The sequence below is a fragment of the Bombus bifarius genome, unplaced genomic scaffold (genome assembly GCF_011952205.1).
Source record: "Bombus bifarius isolate JDL3187 unplaced genomic scaffold, Bbif_JDL3187 scf7180000007984, whole genome shotgun sequence".
Taxonomy (NCBI): domain Eukaryota; kingdom Metazoa; phylum Arthropoda; class Insecta; order Hymenoptera; family Apidae; genus Bombus; species Bombus bifarius.
Window position 1 is genome coordinate 75,928 of NW_022884367.1, and position 15,667 is coordinate 91,594.

General features: G+C 27.5%; 3 protein-coding genes and 2 non-coding genes across 12 annotated transcripts; 2 read left to right on the forward strand and 3 right to left on the reverse strand.

Annotated features, from left to right (window-relative positions):
- Window positions 1-85: 85 nt before the first annotated feature.
- Window positions 86-3,464, forward strand: LOC117204837 (methionyl-tRNA formyltransferase, mitochondrial). Of its 2 annotated transcripts, XM_033442620.1 has the most exons (7): window positions 87-363; window positions 482-679; window positions 761-883; window positions 995-1,173; window positions 1,689-1,883; window positions 1,994-2,083; window positions 3,402-3,464. In XM_033442620.1, exons 1-7 carry the CDS (start codon window positions 137-139, stop codon window positions 3,440-3,442), a joined length of 1,053 nt encoding a protein of 350 aa, XP_033298511.1. In that variant the 5' UTR covers window positions 87-136; the 3' UTR covers window positions 3,443-3,464. The 2 variants fall into 2 exon arrangements, with proteins under 2 accessions (XP_033298510.1, XP_033298511.1); XM_033442619.1 differs by lacking the exon at window positions 3,402-3,464 and having other exon boundaries at window positions 86-363; window positions 1,994-2,184.
- Window positions 2,569-8,358, reverse strand: LOC117204836 (PHD finger protein 14). Of its 7 annotated transcripts, none has more exons than XM_033442617.1 (14): window positions 8,063-8,357; window positions 6,982-7,143; window positions 6,649-6,891; window positions 6,334-6,545; window positions 6,100-6,254; window positions 5,722-5,996; window positions 5,196-5,651; window positions 4,846-5,134; window positions 4,516-4,753; window positions 4,142-4,326; window positions 3,940-4,078; window positions 3,544-3,836; window positions 3,355-3,463; window positions 2,595-2,743 (listed from the first exon to the last, which is right to left on the reverse strand). In XM_033442617.1, exons 1-14 carry the CDS (start codon window positions 8,103-8,105, stop codon window positions 2,723-2,725), a joined length of 2,820 nt encoding a protein of 939 aa, XP_033298508.1. In that variant the 5' UTR covers window positions 8,106-8,357; the 3' UTR covers window positions 2,595-2,722. The 7 variants fall into 7 exon arrangements, with proteins under 7 accessions (XP_033298502.1, XP_033298507.1, XP_033298504.1 ...); XM_033442618.1 differs by having other exon boundaries at window positions 2,617-3,068; window positions 8,063-8,356; XM_033442611.1 differs by having other exon boundaries at window positions 2,569-2,743; window positions 3,355-3,836; window positions 8,063-8,358.
- Window positions 8,359-11,208: 2,850 nt separating this feature from the next.
- Window positions 11,209-11,280, reverse strand: Trnad-guc. Its single transcript has one exon. It is a non-coding gene; the product is annotated as a tRNA-Asp (tRNA).
- A 1,004-nt stretch (window positions 11,281-12,284) lies between these two features.
- Window positions 12,285-12,356, reverse strand: Trnad-guc. The gene has a single exon. It is a non-coding gene; the product is annotated as a tRNA-Asp (tRNA).
- A 1,464-nt stretch (window positions 12,357-13,820) lies between these two features.
- Window positions 13,821-15,358, forward strand: LOC117204865. Its single transcript, XM_033442676.1, has 2 exons — window positions 13,821-14,105; window positions 14,175-15,358. Exons 1-2 carry the CDS (start codon window positions 13,863-13,865, stop codon window positions 14,673-14,675), a joined length of 744 nt encoding a protein of 247 aa, XP_033298567.1. The 5' UTR covers window positions 13,821-13,862; the 3' UTR covers window positions 14,676-15,358.
- The last annotated feature ends 309 nt before the right edge of the window (window positions 15,359-15,667 follow it).

Sequence of the window (15,667 nt, forward strand, 5' to 3'; positions counted from 1 at the left end):
TTACATTAGAATATATCATATGTGTATATATTATATTATTTTATCTTATTTGAAATACAGTAACACATTTGGATTAGATAGCATATATATGTTTCCGTGATTAAAAAGGTGTCCAATAAATTGTGAAAACATAACCATGTATTTAATTTTCAACCGTGCAGTGTATAACACAGCACCATTTTTATATTCATTAAAAGAAGTAACTAAAATATTTCTTCTAACTTTTAATTCAAAAATATATAATAAACATTATACTTGTTATAGTCAATCACATGAAAAACAGCAAAGTGGTGCATGGAAAGTATTATTTTTTGGCACAGATGAATTTGCTGTCGAAAGTTTGAAAGTCTTATATAGCAAATAGTAAGAATAATACTGTTACCTTTATATTATAAGCCTTTCATTTATACCTTATATTTATAAATACCTTATATTTATATTTATAAATTTGAAAATTTAATACACATATCTTTGTGTATAGTAGATCTAAGGAAGTGGAACGACTAGAAATTGTTACTGTCAATCAAAAAAGGGAAAATTCTGTCACAAAATATGCAAAAGAAAATAAAATTATTGTAAATAAATGGCCAGTTGAAATTAATAAATCAGAGTTTCATATAGGAATAGTTGTTTCATTTGGTCAATTAATACCATCCAAGATCATAAATGCATTTCCACTGTAAGTTATCTTCTTGGAATTTTCAATTTATTTATGTATCAATGTTTCACGTATTGACATATATTTATTGTTCTTTTATAGAGGCATGTTGAATGTACATAGTAGTTTATTACCAAGATGGAGAGGAGCAGCTCCAATAATTTACGCGTTAATAAATGGAGATTCAAAAACTGGTGTCACAATAATGAAAATAATGCCAAAAAAGTAAAATTCACTGTTATTTATTTTTAAACATTTAGAAAGTTGTATTGTACAAGTATAAAAAAGAGAATATTCTAACATATTTAATATTATTTGAATTAAATATTATTTTAGATTTGATATAGGAGAAATAATATTGCAAAAGGCAATAGATATTAATGAACATGAAACTCTGCCAGAATTATATACAAAATTAGCAAAACTTGGTGCAAATCTTTTAGAAGAAACGTTTGAAAATTTATTAGAATTATTAAAATCTGCAAGACCTCAAGATGAAGAAAACGTAACATATGGTAAATATACAAAATGAGTCATAAAGTATTACAAGCTGTTTTCTTAAAAATTATTGCAAGTTCTGGCTTATTTTTCTTTTTAATTAAAATGGAACAGAGGACTAATTATTTTAGGCACAACAGCTTTTGCAAAAGGAGAATTCTCAGCTCTCATTTTTTTCAAATAGGATGACATTAATATTTTATCATATATAGCTAGCTATTGTTGGATTTAATAATATTTGATTGAAATATTCTTTTTTATTTATTTTTTCATTACTTTTTACACAGTTGAAAAGTTACAAAAGTTACCAGCCACAAAGAATTTAAATTTAGCAAATGTAAGCATATTCTACATTGAGAGCCATTTTATTAAATGTTACACACAAAGGAAAGCAAATATATCTGTAATGTTGGTACCAAAGAAAATAGTTTTTAACAGCTTCACATAAATCATCTTGTATATTTTATCATGGATAAATTATCGGATTATAATGATGCATGCATTATAAAGTATAGATCAATATAATTTTCAGCACCAAAAATAACGTCAAAAATATCTTTAGTTAATTGGAATAAAATGTCTGCAACAAATGTTTATAACTTACATCGTGCGCTTGTGGGTTTATACCCTTTAACTACTTCATTTCAAAACGCAAAAATAAAGTTATTTGACGTTCAAAAAATTGAATCAGAATCAATAGTAACAAACCTCGAAGGAGCAGAACCAGGTAAATTTGTAATTTTATGTATACTTTTTGATATTAGAATATTAAATAAAGTATTTAAAATATTAGATTATTAGTGAATATATATATTTATCAATATTTTGTGTTTATAGGAACCGTGATATATAGTAAAAAGAATAATGCATTGATTATAAAATGTAAAGAAAACACTTATGTTTCTGCAAAGCAAGTAACTGTACAAGGTAAACGTACTATGAGTGCTCTTAATTTTTGTAATGGTTATATATCTGGAAGAAATAGGACGAAAATATTATTTACTTCAATGTAACTTTCGAAATTAATGTTAATTTATTTTTAATGTAAATGTAATGTAATTTGTTTGTAATATAAAAAAATATTATACATATATAATTGAAAATCAAATTTGTCTTAATATGTTTTGTAGAACTTATATTAATAATTACTAAATCTTATCATAAGTATCAAAAAAGGTTCTAAAATTGTATGATTTTTTAACTGTTTCTTACCTTCGAAAATATATGTGTATGTAGGATTCTTGATGAATATTAAGTACATACACACACACGTATATATGTACATATGTAGAAACAAAAATATATATACACATATATGCATATTTAGAAATAAAAATTTAAAATTAGGCAGAATAACCCATTGAAAATAAATACTAAAAACTTCACTAAATATATGCAGAAATTTTAATGTATATTTAACAGTGAAATTTGCAGTATGTATTTTCAAGAGATTTTTATGATTAGAGGAAAATTTTATCTATATTCTGTATTTTTACAAAAAACAATATTCAATGTCTTAATTTGTTTGAACGTAGAATTATAGCTGCAGACATAAAATTGTTGATATTAAGTCTCAGATTCAGAGGCCTGAAATGAAAGAAATATTTTTACTATTACAGATTCTTTCTTTTATTGAATTAAATTAGCTTCAAGATATATTCCTAGTGACAATTTTAGATCAAAGATAAAAGTATCCATAAATAAGTTTTAGCCTAATTTGTTGCTTTGGCTGCTTCGAAATTATACGAAGTGTAGGTGTATTATCCATCTTTTATGAAGAATTGTTCCCATTTTCTTACAAAAGTGAGATTTTAAGTTTTTTTTTTCGTATTAATAACTAATTGCCATTCGATATTTCGTAAATGGAACGTTGTATTTGATTATTCAATAAATAAAGATGGCACAGCTTTTACTGAAAATAATTAGTTAATGTTAGCAACTAGTTATTAATAAGACTGTTTGTTCTATTTATTTTAAAATTATTGAGAGAATTCATAATTCACATAAATTTTATATTAAAGTACTTCATATTTTGTCACATACTAGTAGTATCTAGATATTCTATGAATTATGATTCACTATCTATAAATCGATCTTTGGTTTATTTTTTCTTGTGTTGACTAAATAAAAAGTACCTTAACAGTATATTTTGGGTTAATGTTGCAATAAATGTAAACAACAAAACTTGATTAACTTACACTAGGATCGCAGTCCGCACAATGCCACGAATAGCCTCTTCTTTTGGGTGATTTTTTAACTGGTGGATCAAGACAGGTGAAGTGGTAGCATTTTTTACATTCATCACACCTGAGATACGAAAAATGATGAATTCATATGTCCAGCATATATTTAAGAAATAAATATTTGATGTATTTATGTAAACTAACATGACGAGATTTTGACTGGTACCAGACATATCACAGACATTGCAATGTGTTAAAAGGTCTGTATCTTTTCCTCTTTTTCCATTTCCTGTAGATGTTCTACTATTTGTATTATTAGTAGATACATTTGCTGTTACAGGAACAGTATTTGAAGGTAAAGGTGGAACAGGTGGAGGTGGTGGTAGTTTAGGTAATGGCGGTGGTGATGTAATTTCAGTACTAGTAGATGTGGCAACAAACATTTGTGGACTTGATTCTGATGCTACATCTCCTTCTGGTCTTGGAATTGGTTTTATCTATTTAATAAAATAATTATGAGGTGATATACATACATACATATATATATGCACATACACATATTACAGCACTAAAGTTTATGAATAGCTACAAAATGAATACCTTTATTGTAATTCTTCTATGAATTTCTGGTTGACTTTGTCCTTCAGGATTTTCCACATCAAGACTTTTTCTCTTATGTTTGCGTTTCCTTTGCTTTATACCCGTAATTGGATCAGGCGTATATCTTTTATGTTTCTCCCTAATAAAATTTGAAAAAATGTTATGGTTCATATTTATATGAAGATATACATATTTTACATACCTTCTTCTTTTTTTTGCGCTTCTCTGTGAAACAGATTCTGTACCATCTGCTGAAGCTACCATATATTCAGGCGAACCTTCTCTTGTTATTGTCACATTATTAATAGGTTGTTGATTATATATTGGCTCACTTGATTGAATGGGAGTTGAAGACGGAGGTTGTGGTCCAACTGGTTTTATAGTTACCTATATATTAGACAACAGAATATATATATTGGTTTGGCAACTAAGTGATTGCGGATTTTGTCATTAGGTAGTATTGACAAAATTCGCAATCACTTAATTGCCAACCTAATATAATATATATATATTCTTTATATATATAATATAAGAAAACAAATTTTTTCGAAAGAACATTTAACAATATGTATTTACTTTTGGTGTTGTAGGTGTGTCAGGCGTGGTTGCATTCGTTATACTATTAAGATTGTCAGAAGAATTTTTGGATGTACTAGGCGTTGTTGGCGTTGTAGGTAATTGTACTTCTTGTAGTGGTGTTGGTGTTGATGTTAAATTCAAATCATCTTTACAATGCCTTAATTTACGTGGGGCTGAGGTATCAACACGTTCAACTTCTGACCCAGAAGATTCTTTGTCACATTCAGAACATTGCCTACATTGGAAAATATTGTATACATTGTATTTATATAGTAAATAATTAATAAATAGAATACATCATTATTTATATAGACATAATATACATACCATCCCATAAGTTTCGTTTTTTTCGGCATACGTGATAAAGGTGGACTAAGACATGATAAATGGTAATGAAGATGACATGTGTCACACTTTGCAAGTAGATGTTGATTTGTAGATCTCCTGCATATTCCACATTGATGCCTTAATGTCAGTTCGCCCTTATGATTTTGATCTTGTGCTTGACTGCTTAACACTCTACCTTCGCGTACTCCTTCTGTTCCTTTACCAACAGGTAAAGGAAAACCAACACCCATTTTCAAAGCCGCTGCAGTAGGTACACCTAAACCTGTACCTATTTAAAAATCATGATATATCTGTTTCTTTTTGTACAGTATATTTAAGATCTAACTTACCTAAAGTTGGCGCTATTCTTGGTTTTGCTAAATCAGTTATTTGTGGAAGAGGTTTCACATAACCACTACTCTGAAGCACTTGGTGATACATTTCTATCTTTTCTTTTATTGTTACATTTATTCGGATCTGTTCTTCATTATCTTTCATTACTTCGTCATATCTTCTATCTAATCTTTGTTGTTCGTTAAGCAATTGAGAATTAATATCAAGGAGTTCTTGTAGTCGCCTTTTCATAGATGTGACTCGCAAATTGCGATCTAAATAATAACCAATGAATTCTACACTAAAAGCAGGTGGAATATGCCACTTCTTCCTAACATCAACCAAAGCTACAAGTTGTGCTTCTTGAGCTTCCAATGCAGCAGTATCAACACCCATAAGTTCAGCTTTTCTTGCTAGCTGCCGGCAAGCCGAAGCTGAAGTAGTTAATAATCGAGGCATTTTTTGTGTTGGCACTGGAAATAATACATAAGTATTTTATGTAATATTTTATGCTTAATTAACGTATGTAGTTAATTAACATACCCCATGGTGGTGGCCTAGAGGCTTTATGAGCCAAGTATTTATGTCTATGTTTTGCTAATTTTCTTTGTATTCTACGCTGTTCTTCAGTATCTAAATGATTAGGTTGTTTTAATAATTGTTGTCGATATTGCGCTCGTAGTTGTAACGCCAACCAATTGCGTCTACGTCTACGAACAAGTGTTTTATCAGAATGAAGTTTACAATGTGCATAAAATGGGTCAGCTTGATCAACTTCTTCACTATGGGCTTCAGATAACAGTCCTTCTCTTTGCGCACTACAAAAACATAACAATATGTCTTTTATGTTGATTCCAAACTTGTTGTACTGTGTTTTTATTTATATTGAATAGTTTAATTGTATTTACAACTAATTCTTACCAAGTGACATGAAAATATGTATGACACATCCCTGCATCACATTCTATGCACACACCAGTACGGGCAAAACGTGCATCTTCACATAAAGAACATTGTTTTGCTCCCCATTTACTATAAGCCATTTCAAACAGTGTTACACTTGATAAGCGATCAACCTAAATAAACATATATATGTATATGTATACCTAGAAATAATCTTAGCCCATATTTAACAAAAATTAAAGGTTTGTGTACCTCCCCAAAAGCAACACCAGGTACATAAAGTGCACATACTAAATGTACCCATTTACCTACATCAGTCTCTTTAAAAATTCCACCTTTATTAGGACAAAGTTCACAGGATGGATCTTCAATTCCTGCACTACAAGCTTCACAAAACCATGGTGCTGACTGACATAAAGAATCAGTACTTGAAAAGCTTTCTACATCAGATACACCATAACATCCTTAAATAAATTTAATTTAAACATTATTTTTACCAGCTACTTATCAATATTTATAATTATAAATAAAATTTAAATTACAAATTAAAATGTTAAAAATGTTTACCTTCATGCACACTAACACCACATCCATCACATTCAACAATTTCATTAACATCATCACTTCTGTCTCCTAAGCAACCACAACAAATTAACATTTTATTTAATTTATCTTCAAGTGAACCTCCTTTTAATGCTTGTTGTCTAGCTTGTTCAATTACATCTCCAACAGTCAAGTTAGGATTTTCCTTTTTTTTCAGTAATGGATCTTCCAAAGAGTCATCAGATTGCTCCGATACATCTTCTTCCTCTTTCATAAATGTAAACAAATTTATATTAGTTAATTTCAAAACAAATGTTCATAATATTATATTTAAAGATCATCATCGGTATATTTTACCTTTTCCAATATCATTAGAATCCACGGAATCGTCATCAGATTCTTCACAGTGATCCTCAATTCTGAAATCACTATCATCAGAGCTTTCACCTAAATCAAAATCAAGTAAAGATTGTGCTGATCCTACAGGCTTAACCCTCCTCTTTTTTGGATCCCTTTCAACTAAAAAGAATTATTTTATATAATAATTTGTTACTTATTTGTTAAATGTTTCATCAAAAGGAATAAAATACAACAATAAACATTTTTCTATCAACAACATACTTAATCCGAGGGATATGCACTCCCAAAAAGGTATAAAAAATTAATTTTAGGTTATGTACTTAATTCACGGTAAATACGTACAAATGCTAGTCATATTACTCTTAAAGCAACACTTTTGTTTAATTTCAATGGTAAAATTTCATACTTTTTTTCACACAAACTTAATATTTCTTTTAAAGATTCTGACACATTCATATACCGCTATATAGTTTTTAAATGTCTTCCACTATGCATCGAATTCATCAAATCGTCAATGTAAAATACTGACGTATGCGTAATATACGACGCCGGTTTCGTGTATTACGATTACGATAACTATTTTATGTATTCTTTTATTTTTGTTCATCGTTTTAAATAAGCTGTTATTAAAGCATTAATTATTTTTTAAATAAAAAATTAAAAAAGGAAATATCATAATATTTTAGAGAGAAAAATGTGTGTTAACGTAAGCTTATAATATATTTATATTGTAAAATTAATAAAATTGTGCAATTTATTATTTCAAATTTAATTTACTTATTAATTAAACTAGATTTTTATATTTATTTCAATTAAGCATGTATGTTTAAACAGAATGCATACATAGAATTAAAATGTAAACATGTTTTGTATAGCATTATATCTTTAATTGATTTTGTTTAGATTCTAAATTAATATTGTGAAATAGGAAGAAGAAAGAAAAGATTACAGTTAAAATTATTTAGAAACTTAAAAAAAAAAATTGGAACAAAAATTTCAATAATATGTGTTATAAAAAACGATTATTTATGTTTGTTTATAATATTAAATATTTTAACAAATTGTTTCCTCAACTTACTCATTGTTTTATATAAAAATCCTACATCGTCCTCCTGAGACATTCTTGGCACAAGTTTTCTTCACTTTTTAGTTATATGTATATACATATATAAAATTTAATAATCTTTAAATATATTACTATTAACATATAAAAATTAAAAGTTTATAATATACATGATAATTATATATCATAATAGTGTACATGCTATTTCATATTTATATTTTGAAGTCTCTTAGTGAATTATTTAACTACTGTACAAAATTATAAAGAAACTTCCTTCGATAATGTTATCCTTCCGACGCTATGTTTCTACCCGAATCAGAATCCAATCGCCATATTGAATCCCGAAATCCTTCAGCGGGAACTACAATTAATCTATTTAAGTAATTATTTATTTATAATGATCATTGTTGGATATATTCAATAATTAGATGTTAATCTTATAGATAAAATTTTATTTTTTATTTTATTCCAAATTCTTTCAACTGATTATATATAAATTGCAAATGTTTACAATATATGCATAATCATATTTTTACTATAATAATTAAAGAAATCGATCCCAAATAGAGATTTGTTTTACTTATTAAATACACTTTACTTTAAATAGTTTATATATTTTCACATATTTTGTATGTCTCTATACCTTCAAATATCTCATAAAAATCTTTTATAAATTTAATTCATCACAGTTTAAATCTACTAAATGTTATAACTATCTTTTTATTATAGACCTTTAGTTTAAACTATATAATAATTAAAACAATATGGACAAATATAATTATATCAATAATAAGAAATATTTAATATAATAAGAGGAATTTACAAGTGCATATTATACATAGAATTCACCGAAATCTGTCATTTAAAGAGGAATATTGATACTGAGAGAAGCTTAAATTAAAATAAACTAAAGAGTACAGCGTATTAATGAATGATAGTAATAAAATAATTAATACCAAATTGTAATGCATCTTATACTAACATTTGGATTCTCAATTTCTACTAAACCCAATTCAAATATTGAAAATGATAAAAATGTAGTTAAAGATAAGGTTAAAAAGAAAATAATACGTCAACGTAAAGAAAAGGAAATAAGTAAGGATACATCTGAAATTACAGAATCTTCGAAGAATGTTATATATGTAGGTCAAATATTAGCCGAAATACACGTGGAATATGAACTTTTCCCAAATTATAATTTTAAATTTGATTGTCGTTGTTGGGAAAAAGCAACGAAGGTACATCATTTTCTTTTAATATATAGAGAAATATTATAAAAATTTATATATATACAATATATATATGTCGAACTCTTTAATATTTTAATAAACAAGTATTGTATGTAGACATTTCAATAAATTTTACTTTACAATATATATACAATACTAGAGAAATTACTTTTTTGCGCTATTAAAAATTTTGAGTAATTCTTATAATAAATTAGTAGTCATTAACAATAACTTTATTTATAAATAGAAAATTCATCTATTACAATTTACAAATGTTTCCTTTGCTATAAATACTAGAATCCAACGTTAAAATTCAAACATAATATAGCTTTCTTTATCTTTCTTTATAGATCTATACTGAAAATGATGATTTTTGTTTAAGATCAATACCATGTCCAATAAATAAAGATACATGTTGGGTCATATTTTCTATTCATCATTTAGTTCACTTAAATGAAATGCAATTAAAAAACTTTTTTAACTATGTAATTAATTGTCATATATTTTGTGGAAAACACAAATTTTTTGAAAGGTAAATCACACTCGATGTATGTACGCAAATTTTAAAGTAACAATTAATTGAAATACAATATTTCAAATCAATAATATTCCAATACATGTGTTTAATAATTATGAAATTACATTTTTAATTATATCATGATAATTATATAGTTTCTTTTAGTGACTTTTTATATATTTCCAACAATTTTGTACTATTTAATTAAAGATGCTAAAGAATGCTTACATTGGGTTGTCATTAAATTATTCATGCAATAATATATTTAGTTGTACAACATACTATTATTGTTTTAGCTTCTTCATTTCCTATATTTATTTCATAGAGCTAAAAAAGATCAAGTAAAAGGATTTTATATGGATGATAAATCCATTAATGTGGGGCAGGAAGAATTTCTTGAAATATATCCTCTTAATTTGTATCATTCCAATTCTGTTAAACCTTCAACTCCTCCACTTCCACAACCCATAATAATTACAGATGAAATTTATGGTGATTTTAGTATTACTACATATCTTGATGTAATACCAGGTACATATTAAAAAAATACAATTTTTATATAAAGAAATAACTTGTAGAATACTGTATAAATAAGAATTTTAAAAGGAAAGATACATAACAAAATAAAAATTAAAAAATTTGTATTAATATTATTCATATTTAAAAAAAAAATTCATTAGATAGTATACATGAATATATATTTCGGAAAATGTTGAGAAAAGGACGTTTTCCACCTGAATCTTTAAAGCTTGAATTTATTGCCACAAATTCGATTGAGAATGAAAGGAAATCGTCGCCAAAACAAACTAAAAGATCTACTCGACAGAACCAAATTAAAAAAAATGAGAAGGAAAATCAAAAACACAGAATAGATACATATGAGATATGTTTACCCGCCGAAGCCTTGTTTTCTGGTAATTTTTACATTTTATACGTAGTTTATAATTTATAATTGTTAGATTTATTTTCCAGCAGATTAAAGGCTCTATAATGTAGGAACTAAACGTAATTTATGTACTTATATACGTAATTAATGCTATTAATTGTTATTCACAATAATTATATTTACAAGGTCAGCAATAAACTTGTCAGAAAGTATAACAGCTAACGTAACAGAAAATTATAGATTAGAAGAGGTTTATTTGCATTATTTATATATTTGTCTATTATATATTGCACTTAATGTTACAATATTTACGTTATAGTAAACGCAATCGTTTATACCTTAGTCATGATTTTTGTATAGAAAAATGGCAAAAAAATACTATAAACTCGGTGTCAGTAACATAGCAAAGAAAGAAAAGGATTGAGATGGGATATATATTACATTAAGTTGAGATCACATACTAATTTTTGTATAGGAATAATAAATGGCTTGTTTAAGAAATATTATGGCTAAGAAAAAAAAAAATTTTCTCCCCGGCGGGGAATCGAACCCCGGTCTCCCGCGTGACAGGCGGGGATACTGACCACTATACTACCGAGGACCTTGCGATTATACTTCATTTAAATTGTAATTCCTGCACTGACTAATATACTGATGAAAATTTTTATAATTTTGTACTTTTCGAAAATATCTATATTATAAAAATAACTTAGTATCACTTAGTGCACACATAAATTTACGAAATTCTTCTTGCAAAGTATATATCTATCTATCTATTTATATATATATATGTCGGAGATGGAAGGACAGCGGGATTTCCCGTCCGGAATGTTGGGAAAAACCCTAATACCCTAGTCCAGACTAATAAAATATCTTGCTTTTGCAATCTCGCGACTTGATTCGCGACCGTATTTTTATTTGGTTCTCGCGAAAATCTACCAATCATCTATCTGAACCATCTTTCGTCTTCACGAGTAACATAGGGCTCGCGAACGGCGAATTACTAGACCTTATGATAGTTGGCTCTAATTAATTCGCTTATTCTCTCCCTCGCAAGAGGGTGCACGGACCATATTTGGTGTGCACGTCGTGCTGTTTCGTTACACCTGCTCTAAGATCCTCAGCATTTCGATGTGTACTTGCGATACTGACCACTCTTTTCTGAAAACGAATGTTTATTGTATCGGAATTAATACAGTATTTAGAAGGGTTTTAAATAATAAAGGAGTTTACAAGGTAATTTTAGGCATTAAAGGAGCATTTTACTTAGTCTATGACTTCTTTTGTTTGTAGAATGTGACACAGGAAATATATAATCAAATTTCTAGTTCATATACTGGAGTAATGTAAAACTTGTCGACTACAGTTGATTTATTAGGTCTAAAATGACTAATTATAAGTTAACTGTACATAAAATCCGTATATTAACTTATACTTTATATAATAGAATATAAGAAATGCATTTATACATGAGGTAGTTATTTTTGTCTTTGATTTGTAGTTTGCACAATACTTTGAAGTATATCCAAATAGAATATGAAGTAACTTATTTTTAAAATAAAATAGGATTATAAGAAAAAAGAAAGTATGAGCAAAAGTTGGAAACTCCCCGTCGGGGAATCGAACCCCGGTCTCCCGCGTGACAGGCGGGGATACTGACCACTGTACTAACGAGGATTTTTACGTCTCGCGTCCTTATTTTTCGAGAATATATAGCGTAACTTAGTATGCGTATTTTATTTAGTTATTTATTAATAATATGTAGCGTAGTTTTCTTTTTAACAATCATTCGTACGGCCGACATCTTTTTATGTCACGCCGGTGCGAGTCATTTTGATCTATCTTAAATAGTTTGTAATTATATTTCCAATTATTGTTCACATAGTTTACGTTAATTCTATAAAGAATTGCTTTTTCGTTTGCTTGTTTCGTAATGTGATACGTATTGTCCTTGCTGTAAATGTAACCTTGACTATCTAAATAGATAAAAGTTCCTGGTAGAATATATTTAGTGAACCACGCTCATTATTGTAAATTTTTTATTGCTTATTATATTTCTATTATGCGTGATTTTTATATATATATTGTAATTATAGATACTATATTTATCGTATATAATCTAATGTAAAATTAATGTTTAGTAAAATTTAATTTAATATACAATGCATTTACAGTTTTTGAACGTCTTCATTGATGACTTTATGGAGAATATTCCTTCTCTGCGCCCTGTGGAATCATTCGATCCCTCTGATTCACGATACAGTGTAGTAATTTGTGACACCCTCAAATGTCTGCCACTTACTCTTATAAAGTTCCATAATACTGAAAACTAAAGACTGTTTCAACTTTTGGCTTCGTTTGAAACGTTTAAAGTTTCACGTTCTTTTACACTTACACTGATAATTTTTCACGCTATAACTATTTGATTCATTTTTCGTCTAATTTTTATAATCTATAATTATATTACATATTAAATATTATCTTGTTTTGGGTGGAATCCTTGTCCTTTTATGGGCAAATTTGAACATAAATTCAACTACGAAGTTCTAGCATAACTGTTGTGCTTTTCCTTACAATTATTTTACTAGAAAGATCTTTCACCTTCTTCTCTCCTGTGATCAGATTTATTTAAAGTCAATCCAATGTCTGGTTTCTCGTCGTTGTCGTTATCCCTAAAATTTCTACTATCTTTTTCCAAATAATTTCAAGTCGCTGTTTAATTATATATATATACATGTATTGTTATTCGTATACATATGTACTTACTTTTACTGGTCACACGCAGCATATTTGTAAGTTCTTATTGTAATTGTTCGAAAGTGAAATTTTTTTGCATTACACATCGACGCTTAAAATCACCAATATGCAATTTACAATTTATATAATTTGTTATATAGAAAAAACCTTACTTATCACCAAATTAAAATATAAAAATAATATTCAGTTTCCAGAATATCATAGAGAATTAAATATTATGCTATTTAAAAGACCTATGATCTATAATTGTATCTTCAGTATAAATTGAAATAATAATTTTACACTAGTTCCGAATAAAAAATAATAATTTTATTTTCAGATATGGGTACAATTACTAGTTACAACCGAACACCACAACTACCATGTATTTCATCGATCTTGATGTACGCACAGTGTCAAAATATTTTAACAAACAAGCAATTACGCATGAATTTGAATCCTATATCGATCAAATTGGAACAGTTATCGAATTTCCCGGCCAATATAGTGATTGAAAACGGTTTCAAGTGTATATATATGAAAATTCTTTTCGTAGATCATACGATTGTCACACCATGCTATATTCCAAATAGAATCATGTATTTCGAATTTGTTAAGTGCTTCCTCTGTGAGGAATTTCAACCGAAAGAATTGGTTAATTTTCTTACAACAAAATTTCTTACTGTCCAGGTGATTAGAATCTTGTATATATGTATAATGAGCGAAATAATTTAAGAACGTATCAACTTTTGTAATTAGGTAATTGGCGTACGAATTATTGAACCCTCAATTTCTGACCGACCTGACCATGATAAATCGGTATCAAAATCATCTAAAGCAGTCACGAAAGAGGAATTTTTACTAGGAATTGCTAAATTTGATGTATCTGATCTTTTGAGAGGATTTTGGGAAGTAAAATTGACAAATGACTTGATTCATCCTTGCAACATATTTGCTACCAATATTGACTATACAGATGATGAGAGAAAGAAAATTTTGTGGAAGAATTCACCTCTTGCTTCAGATACTTTTACATCGTACAGTACATCGATGAAAATTAAAATTCGTGCAACGTGTGATTTGCGAATAATTCAAAAGAAGATCATTCGACATGAAAATATATTCAATAGAATATTTTTCAATTTGAACGATTTGAAATTAGCTAATGATATTTTGAAAGATGTATCTCTTCATAATTCCAACTTACTGACCATTTACGAATCTTCAATAGAAGACAATAATTTAAAAGTAAAATTTTGAAGTATAATTGTAGTTTGATTTTCTTACCACTTTTTATATATTCTTCTATTGTCATACATACTTATCAGTTTTAGTTAGTTGATATGATTTTTTGATGTTATTTATGATACAGACACAGGGTATGTTAAAGCATATTTTAACGGGTTTCGCTATAGAAAATTGTGAAAAATCCTACATTTTTTTGGAAGGCTTGTCAAACGGATACTTGTTAAAAATTTGGGAAAAGGTGAAGAAACTCCCAATTCAACATAAATGCATTTATTATAATAGCAGTTATATATTTTTTACACGACTTTATGAAGATTTCATACTTTTAGGCGGAATTATTCATATTAAATTGAGGTAAACTAAAAAAAATTAACGTATGCTTGTTTATGAAATTATTTCGAAAATTTTATGTTACTTTCGTATTTGATTATCTTTCTTTAATTTACTTTTCATTCAGAATTTTTATGAGGTAATACATAAATTTTCACTACATTATATTAAACACGTTTATTTTGTTTAAAGCGAATCCTTAGAAATGCAACTTCGCAAGTGCATTTTATATATTGGTAAAACGAAAGCAACAATTCAGTCAAATGTTATAAGGAAATTAGGATTGATGAATCTATCATTAACGATGAAATCTTTACATCAAACACATCTATTCCCAGAACCAGATGATATAAAAGCTTTTATTAATGATATTCGAAAAATATGTTCCACAAAATACATTCGTAAAAATATGGTATAAATTACTAATAATTATAACAATTATGAATTTAGGACTTAAAATTTGAAATTTGAATTGTTGTGATAACAAAACAGCACAAATTTTATTAAAATAACAATACGAATATCTACTTAATCTATTTAGAAAAAAGAACAGAAATTGTATTAAAGGATGAATATGAAATATTGCTCGAAATTATTTTTGATTACAATTTGTAATTATGAACGTACATAGGTATATATTTAAATAAATGCATTCAACAGCACATTACTATAGT

Excerpts from the sequence above, each read along its gene's own strand:
- LOC117204836 (XM_033442611.1), bottom strand. The coding sequence starts at position 8,105 with ATGTCTCAGGAGGACGATGTAGGATTTTTATATAAAACAATGA. Across the intron at positions 4,327-4,515 it reads ACACACCTACAACACCAAAA|GTAACTATAAAACCAGTTGG; the intron begins GTAAATACATAT and ends TCTAATATATAG. Across the intron at positions 4,079-4,141 it reads AGCGCAAAAAAAAGAAGAAG|GGAGAAACATAAAAGATATA; the intron begins GTATGTAAAATA and ends AAATTTTATTAG.
- LOC117204865 (XM_033442676.1), top strand. The coding sequence starts at position 13,863 with ATGAATTTGAATCCTATATCGATCAAATTGGAACAGTTATCGAATTTC. Across the intron at positions 14,106-14,174 it reads CAAAATTTCTTACTGTCCAG|GTAATTGGCGTACGAATTAT; the intron begins GTGATTAGAATC and ends TTTTGTAATTAG.
- LOC117204837 (XM_033442619.1), top strand. The coding sequence starts at position 137 with ATGTATTTAATTTTCAACCGTGCAGTGTATAACACAGCACCATTTTTA. Across the intron at positions 364-481 it reads AAAGTCTTATATAGCAAATA|TAGATCTAAGGAAGTGGAAC; the intron begins GTAAGAATAATA and ends CTTTGTGTATAG. Across the intron at positions 1,174-1,688 it reads TGAAGAAAACGTAACATATG|CACCAAAAATAACGTCAAAA; the intron begins GTAAATATACAA and ends TATAATTTTCAG.